The 8475-nt window shown below is 36.5% G+C and overlaps 2 protein-coding genes across 3 annotated transcripts; one reads left to right on the top strand and one right to left on the bottom strand.

Annotated features, from left to right (window-relative positions):
- The first annotated feature begins 3584 nt into the window (after positions 1-3584).
- LOC116019842 (fibrillin-5, chloroplastic) lies at positions 3585-5573 on the top strand. 2 transcript variants are annotated; one of them, XM_031260189.1, is made up of 7 exons: positions 3585-3921; positions 3990-4105; positions 4589-4711; positions 4826-4924; positions 5099-5143; positions 5221-5294; positions 5386-5573. In XM_031260189.1, the coding sequence occupies exons 1-7, from the start codon at positions 3663-3665 to the stop codon at positions 5468-5470; spliced, it is 801 nt and encodes a 266-aa protein (XP_031116049.1). In that variant the 5' UTR covers positions 3585-3662; the 3' UTR covers positions 5471-5573. The 2 variants fall into 2 exon arrangements, with proteins under 2 accessions (XP_031116049.1, XP_031116051.1); XM_031260191.1 differs by having other exon boundaries at positions 5379-5573.
- On the bottom strand, positions 5549-7916 carry LOC116019841 (pre-mRNA-splicing factor ISY1 homolog). Its single transcript, XM_031260188.1, has 2 exons — positions 7364-7916; positions 5549-6266 (listed from the first exon to the last, which is right to left on the bottom strand). The coding sequence occupies exons 1-2, from the start codon at positions 7825-7827 to the stop codon at positions 5840-5842; spliced, it is 891 nt and encodes a 296-aa protein (XP_031116048.1). The 5' UTR covers positions 7828-7916; the 3' UTR covers positions 5549-5839.
- Positions 7917-8475: the final 559 nt, after the last annotated feature.

Raw genomic sequence — 8475 nt, 5'->3', positions numbered from 1 at the left:
CCCCCCCCCCCCCCCTTGGTAAGGTTCGTGGTTTGTATATGCAGTTGTTAGCAAGACAAAACTTATAAACTTATTTTGGATTGTTCTGCTAATGTAATTGAGGAGGTTTAAGACAAGCCTATATCAAATATTGATGATGTCTGCAATTTTGTTATGATATTACTTTATTGCTTGCAATTTTGCAAATTGTGTATTACATTTATGTTAAAAAATATTATATATAAGGATTAAAGTATTAATGATATCTACAATTTTGTTGTGTTATTACTTTATTTCCTATAAATTGTCTATTACAATTTTGTTATAAAGTACTACATTTATAATATAAAATATTATATATATGTCTTGAAGTATCATTTATATTTGCAATTAAAATATGACGTATGTTTATTAGATATGACTAGTCTCGTGGATTAAAACCCGTGAGACGGTTTCACCAGATACCAACAATCAATATCGAATCATAATTTTATAACGACAACTAATATTAAGTTTTATGGAGCAACTAAAGTAATAAAATAAATGTTTTTTTTTGGTGGGTAATAAAATAAATGCTTTTGGTTGAAGCAAAAGTTAGTTGGTTAGCCACGTTACCACGAGGCGAGAATGCAATTATTGTTTGATGACTATTGATTAGGATAATGGTACATGCATGTGTCAAATTTTTAAAATTAAAAATTTTGTAAATTTGAATTGATTTTTATAATTAATAATTAATTTGTGATGTGAATAGTCAAATTACGTAAAATTATGAACGTACGGATCGGAGTAAAAAATTGAGGCATATAATTTAATCATGGATGAATAATATAAAATTTAATAGTACGAATATTTGGGTTGACTATTGATGGCCTGGTGAGGTTGTAGGCATTATCTGAGGATGTTAAGTGAGAAATGATTAATGCGAATATAATGGTCAATCTTTAAATTAACTTGATGGATGAATTGGGTTTAGGCCTAAAACAAACCTAGGGGCTAGGGCAGGGGTTGTTATGCCGTGGACCTGAGTCTACATTCACATACACTATACTCTACATTCACAATTTGTAAACTCCACATTCACACATTACAGGATTATATGTTTAGTAACTATATTACCACTTCACACATTCAAAACTCTATATTCACAGGTCCTATACTCCACAGTCACAACTTAAGAACTCCACATTCGCATTACAGGGCTACAAGTTGCTAGAACTTCTTAACTCTATTACAGATTCACACAAGCATAACTCTACATTCACGATTTCTATACTCCATATTCACAATTTGAAACCTCCACATTCACACATTTCTGGGCAACTCTACATTCACACAATCATAAATCTACATTCACGATTTCTATACTCTACATTCACACTTTGAAACATCTACATTCACACTTTTTGGACAACTCTATATTCAGCAATATGTTTACTAATTAAAAAAAAAGAAGACAAAAACGACGTATAATTTGCCCTAGGGCAGAGAATGATTGGAGTTTAGGGATATAAGCGTAGGGCAAAGCCGCAAAGGTTAAGATTAGGAGTCAAGAGTACTTCTAATGAAATAAAGGTGAACAGATTATGGAAGATCAAAAATCACAATTAGCGAATAATCAATAAAATATGTGTGTTATTTAGAGTTTAGTTCATTATTAAGCCTAATGTCTTATTCAACCCAATAAAATATTTTAGATGGGTTATGAATTCAGTAACTGACATAATCGACTGAAAATTAAAATTTAGTTTTAAAAACTTCTTTGAATTTACAATTAGAGATTCTCTTATACTAACACTTGTATATACACATATAATTTACGCTGCATTCAGATTGTATTAATTCCTAAGAAGGCAAAGTCATAAGTTATGGGACGGGAGATCTTAGGCCTATTTCGCTATGCAACATTGTTTATAAAATTATTTCCAAGGTACTTGTTAATAGGTTAAAACCTATGTTAACCAGTATAATATTAGGGAATTAAAGTAAATTCGTGCCAGATATAATGATCAGTCATAATGTGATGATAGGCTTTTTAGAGTTAACACCTTTTAAAGAGGAAAAGGCAAGGGATGGATGGTTGTGTTGCACTAAAACTAGATATGACCAAGGCATATGAGCGAGTTAAATGGCCTATGCTCGATACAATATTACTTAGACTTGACTTTTGTGATAGATGGGTTAACTTGTTAATGAAATTTATTACTATGGTGAAGTATTCAATGATGTCTCAAGGAGAAGCAGTAGAGTTGGTATTTTCTCATCGCGGGTTTTCACATGGAGTGTTGTTCTCATCTGATCTTGATTCTATATATAGAGTAAGTTCAAGCATTCAACTGAAAACGACCCATGTAGGAAGTGAGGGCTGGCCTCATTTGCCTATCAGGATTCATCAATGATTGACAAATTTAGTAAAAAAAAAAAAAAATACGGAGTCAATTTGATATCTTGTTTGTTAAACATCATGCGAATCAGATTGCCCGCATATTAACTTGGGAGTTCGTTTCTAGGCTAGATCATATTGAGTGGTCTTCCCACCCTCTTAATTTCCGGAAAATATTACTCCTACTCCCAACTATTACTCACACACACAAAATTTTGATATGAAAAAGAGATAAATATATGCTACTCCATATTATCTAACATGGGCATCCAAAAACCAAATACCAATATTTTGAGCATTATAGCCCACTATGGTTTTGGGTATTGGCAATAATAAATCCTAGCCCATTAACTCCAATCTACTTACTTAAAGTATGCCCACATGAAATCACAAGTTTGAATGTTTGACAACCATAATCCACATCCTTATCCCATCACCAAACCCAATGCCCATTTCCACTTAAAGAATTGGATGGGATTTTAGTTAAAAGCCCACCCTCATTATCTAATTTGTAATAATTTGCTATAAATCATACTAAAAAAAGTACATGAGACAGATTAAGTTTTCGATCAAAAGGTATTGATAATAATTGAATTTATGATTTTATAATATGAGAATTATATTTAATCCACTTAATCATCTATTTCAAAAAAAAATTATTACATTTTTATTACTCTTTAAATAACAATTTTTAATAGGTTAAAGTTTGAAAAAAAAAACAAACTAAGAGCACATCCACATTAGTGGTTCTTGGTGAGGTTTTTGAGAAAAATATCTATATGGAGGAGAGAGAGTGAGGAGATAGAATGGTTTAGGATCTTCTGTAAATACCAAGTTTTTCGCAGAGAAAAAAAAAAGAGTAGGAGCGTGCTTGAAGCTCACTTTGTGCCCCAGCGGGTACGTAGCATCAGAGTGACCACTAGCTGATAACCACTCTAACTTTAGACTGTTTCTTTCCCTTTTTTTTTTTTAATTGTCAAAATTTTTGTTTCATTTTCATTTTTTCTTCCATTTTTCTCCCTCTCTCCTACTTGGCTTCCTAAAATATTGTGCAAAAATCCCACTATTATGCCCTAATCATACAAAAATTACTACATCAAAAAGTGACAAAAGAAATTAGTAATTAATTTTGTAGGGTGGGGAGCATTCTACATGGTGGATAGCCTATTTAAAGTTTAAACATTATTCTAAAAGAGAATAATAAAACCAATGTACCTAACAAGATAAGAGGCCTCTCTTCTACCAAGTTACCACATCCCCCATAGCTCAAACCAAAACACCTTATCTCTTGTTAGTGTTAATGGCTTCAAAGCTCTTGAAACCTCCTCCAATCCCCATCTCCCACGTGTACCCTCCATTACCCAACACTGCAGACACCATGAGAGCTCACACCCCATTATTCTCCCCCACCCATTGCATAAGCAAGAAGAAGAGCTCAAGATTTGGGCAGAGAGTTGCCACTTCTTCAATCAAATCTGCCCAGCAGAGTGTTGGGATGAGTGGCTCAGATTTCCTGACAGTTTCCCAGATTAAAGATGGCCTTTTTGATGCGTTTCGAGGTTTGGCTGCCTTGTTTCAGGCCTTCACTTTCTGCATTTTGATGTGAGATGAGATTTGTTGTTTGTAGGGATGAATAGAGGCATATTTGGAGTGCCCAGTGAGAAGAAGAACAGAATTGAGGAACTGGTGATGCTGCTGGAATCCCAGAACCCAACTCCTGAACCAACTCTTTGTCTGGACAAGGTGCTGTGTTGTGCTGTAATATGTGGCTTTTTTTCTTTGATTTACGATAAAGTCTGCAATTGATGCTCGAAGGTGCGCTCTGGGTGAAGTGCGCCCCCTGTAAGTCTAGGTTGTAAAGTCTGCAGTTGTTACTCGAAAGTGCACTCTGGGTGAAGTCTGCCAGCCCTATAAGTCTAGGTCCTTAGCAAGGCAAAGTAAGAATGCCCATAGACGGCATTCAAGGGGAGTCGAATCAAATGTGGAACTTTGTGTTTACCAAGCTAACTGTCTGGCCAATCAGGATTGGGTATTTAGTGTCCCTATGAGACTCATTCGAATTCAGTTTGAGTAGTGCCCGCGCAATTTGAGCCATTGATTGGGGAAGGGCCAGCCTAGGACGCTTTACGATTGCATTAATTAATAGTCTGCTTACTAACTGTCCTAAGGTTTTGGGTTAGATTGATCCATTTGTGAAGGTTTGTGATCTTGGTTGAAATTTGGCAGGTAGCAGGAAGCTGGAAACTGGTTTACAGTACCATCACTATACTGGGGTCAAGAAGAACAAAGTTGGGGTTGAGAGATTTGATCAGTCTGGGAGATTTCTTCCAGAATATTGATGTTGCTCAGGTATGCCTCAACAATCCTTCCTGTTTCAAAGCTACAAGTATAGGGTAAAATGCAGCTTGAGTTTAACTGTTTTCATAGTTACTGAATTACACAATTTTGTGATGGCAAATGGAGGGGAAAGCAGTTAATGTGATAGAGTTCAGTGCCAGAGGACTTAACTTCTTGAGTGGACAGCTGAGGATTGAAGCATCCTTCAATATTGCCTCTAACTCAGTTAAGCCTTTAATTTGCTCTTTTCTTCTCTGTTTTTCTTTTTTGGGTAATCCTTGCCTTGCGACTCAACCCGACAAAGAACCACAAAGAGATAAACCAGCCTAGGTTAACCTGCACTATATACATGCATTTTTTCTCGAGTTTTACACTCTTTTCTCATTTTTTCAAGAACAGAGAGTTGATATAAGTTACAACAGCTCGACAATCACGCCAGATAAGGTATGCATAAATCATACAAGAATCATGATCCAAAATGTGTTTTATGAGGAGAAACTCACTTTACAACATTGAGACAGTTGATGAATGTGTTTCGGAAGAACTATGATCTCCTTCTTGGCATCTTCAATCCAGATGGCTGGCTCGAGATCACGTATCCTTTTTCTCTTTAGTGTGTGTTGAGTTTCGATATGGAGAGGATAGAGAGAGCAAAAGCTGGTTGTTCCTTCATTTGCAGATTTTAGATACTTGGATGATAATTTGAGAATTGGGAGAGATGACAAAGGCAACACCTTTATTTTGGAGAGATCAGAAGAGGAAACAACCTGATTCATTATTTTCACTTGTAAAGTCTCAATCACAGTTACACTGATATGTTATGTATACACACATTTTTACCAACAAAAATGATCCAATCAAGAATTTCTTTTAACTGGTGCCATGTGGCCTGTCATTCACATTCACTAGTACATGTATCAAACTATCAATGCATAGAGCGATCAAGAAAGTGCATAATTTAACAGAAGAGCCCTTCGGCTTACAACATAAAAGAGAATGCTCTAGGGGGACACGGGAAATCTCTGATTTACAAAGGAGAGGCTGCAAGATGCACAATCAGGAAATGTTAATTAAAAGATAAAAGCGCATCATCTGTTGCTGAATTTTAAGCGTTAACCAAGCCTAAAGTGCATCAATCATTTATCTCTGAATGTTAAGCATGGCCTTCGCTTCAGTCTGCTCCTCAACCAAATCATCGCTGGCGTATTTACTCAAGAGCTCCATCTTCTTCTTCTCTAACACCATTCTTTCAATCTCCTTCTCATCCGGCAGTGGAACGTGCACCACAAACTCCTTTTCCTTTTCCTTCTCTTTCTCCCTCCTCTCCTCCTCCACCACATCCTCTTCTTCCTCGAACAATATCTTCGATCCCAAACCCACCTCTACCACCTCCCCACTCTTCACTGCCTTCTTCGCTTCTTTCTTTATCTCCTCCATCTCCATCCACTCTTTTAGCGCAGCAGTCCTCATCTTCTCCTCAGCTGGCCCCTCCAACTTCTCCAATATACCGTCTTCATCATCTCTATAACCATAGTAACTCGCATCAATCCTCTTGTATATATCATACCTACAAAAGCCAGCCAAGTAGCATGTCAGCATAAGCCTAGTGAGAATAATAATCATATGTTTTCACAAACATATCCACATAGGTGTACATGGGAGACACCTATCAACTATGTTGAAATTAGCTTCAATATAATGCCTCTTAAAATGGAACTAGAAAACAAAACATGTAAAACAGGATAAATCAAATCCAGTCATATAATGAAAAGCTTAACTCTTATATTTGCATCACTATATTGATATTGCAATCACGTCACCTAGCAAAGTGAGGCTGACAATGGCCCTGTTTGGTAATAATTAGCCTATTAGGCAATTTTGACCTATTTGACCATTATTAGTTGTTTGACTTGGCTAAAAAATCAATATAAGTGTTTAGTTAATAAGCTTGTTGTAACTCCAAAATACTAAATTTCAAAAGGCTACTCAAAGCAACCTTTTCAATTAGCCTTTGAGAAAAGAAATTATACCAAACAGCTATTAGCTAATAGCTAATTTACCAAACATTTTTCTACAATCAGCTAATATTATCAATTAATTATACCTTCTAACACAATCAGCTAACAGCATCAGCTATCAGGGCCAATAAATTCAGAGAGTCAATACTAATTATTTCAAGAACGTACTTCTAGACCTCAGGCCAGTCCACTAAGTCATAATTCAATACCAATTTGTCCTGTTAGCTAAACCATTCAGCACATAGGTCATTAAGCACAAACTGAATCCATCTATGATAAACAAAATACCAACTCACAAAATGTAAATCCATGAGCCAAACCCACATATACACAAACACGCCGTGGCTTTGTTCCATAGCTGCTCCAAATCCAAATTACTTCAAGCCAGAAACTAGGATAATACTTGACCTAAACAACTTAAGTACTAATACAAGAACACAGTGGAACATACTAAGAAAAGCAAATTAATATCTTGTAAGAGGAAATCAGAGTTTGCTAAACAAAGTTAATCTCTAATACTAATGCTGATTCTAAAGCTACTTCATTGCATCAAAAGTGATAATTTCACAAGGAGATAAGCAAAAATAGGTCATAATCCATCAGGCATAGTTACGGACGAAGCATATAACAATATAATCTACTATACCTCGTCCGCCTTTTCCGCAACTCAGGAGGCTTCTCAAACAGCTCTCGAACTCCAGGCAACTTCTTGGCGGCACCGAAGTATCTGTACCCCGGGCCACGGCCACCTGGATTGGGAACATCCACAATATTGCCTTCCAAATCCGTCATTTTTGCGGAATACTTGGTGTAATTCGGGCCGCCGAGCTCAACTATCCGTCTTTCCCAATGGCCCTTCTCACGTATGAGCTTATTAATCTCGTCGTTGAGGTCACGAAGTCGGTGTTCGCCGAGACCCTCGTTCTGGATCTCGGCAACTTTCCGGCCAATCTCCCGCATGATTTGCTGCCGCCACTTGTCCGCGTCGGCAAGGTCTCTGCACTCCGACGCCAGGTAGGGGCGGCGATCCTTGGGCTTCTTCTTCTCCTCCTCCTTCATGGCGATGAATCGATTGAGCATCGACTGCGCTTTCTCCTCGTTACGAGCCATGGCTGACGGAGAGGAATGGAAACCCTAGGTTGAATTCGATTTCGATTTGGGAGGTTTTAGAGAGGATTTTAAACCTATCGGTAATGAAATCGGGTAGGGGGTAACAGTGCCAGAACTGTCGCCTTATAAAACCTAACAGGGAGTTTGGTTGGAACGATGGAATTAGAGGGGAAAAAAATTGTAATTCGGTGAAATTGTAATTCAATGAATAAAGTAGGAATTGAAATTACAGTTTGATATGCAGAAATATGGGTACAGGGAATTGAAAGGTGAGAAGAGACAAAATGACTAAAATGTCCTTATGTTGTAGTAGATATTGTAATAATAGTAGTAGTAGTAGTAATAATAATAATTCTTTCAAAATAATAATAATAATAATAATAATAATAATTCTTTCAAAATAATAATAATAATAATAATTCTTTCATAATAATAATAATAATAACAATAATTCTTTCATTTAAAAAAAAAAAAAAGACAAAGGGTATGGGAGGAAGGACAAAATTGTCTTTACACCAACAAATTGCCCCTCCTCTCCACCGAATTGCAATTCATGGGGGGTCATCATTTGGAAGGAATTGCAATTCTGCGGAATTGCAATTCCCTCCAACCAAACACTGTAGTTTGGAAATTCACTGAATTGCAATT

The sequence above is a fragment of the Ipomoea triloba genome, chromosome 5 (assembly GCF_003576645.1).
Source record: "Ipomoea triloba cultivar NCNSP0323 chromosome 5, ASM357664v1".
Taxonomy (NCBI): domain Eukaryota; kingdom Viridiplantae; phylum Streptophyta; class Magnoliopsida; order Solanales; family Convolvulaceae; genus Ipomoea; species Ipomoea triloba.
The sequence above is the reverse complement of the archived record's forward strand: the minus strand, read 5'-3'. Positions and strand labels throughout refer to the sequence as shown.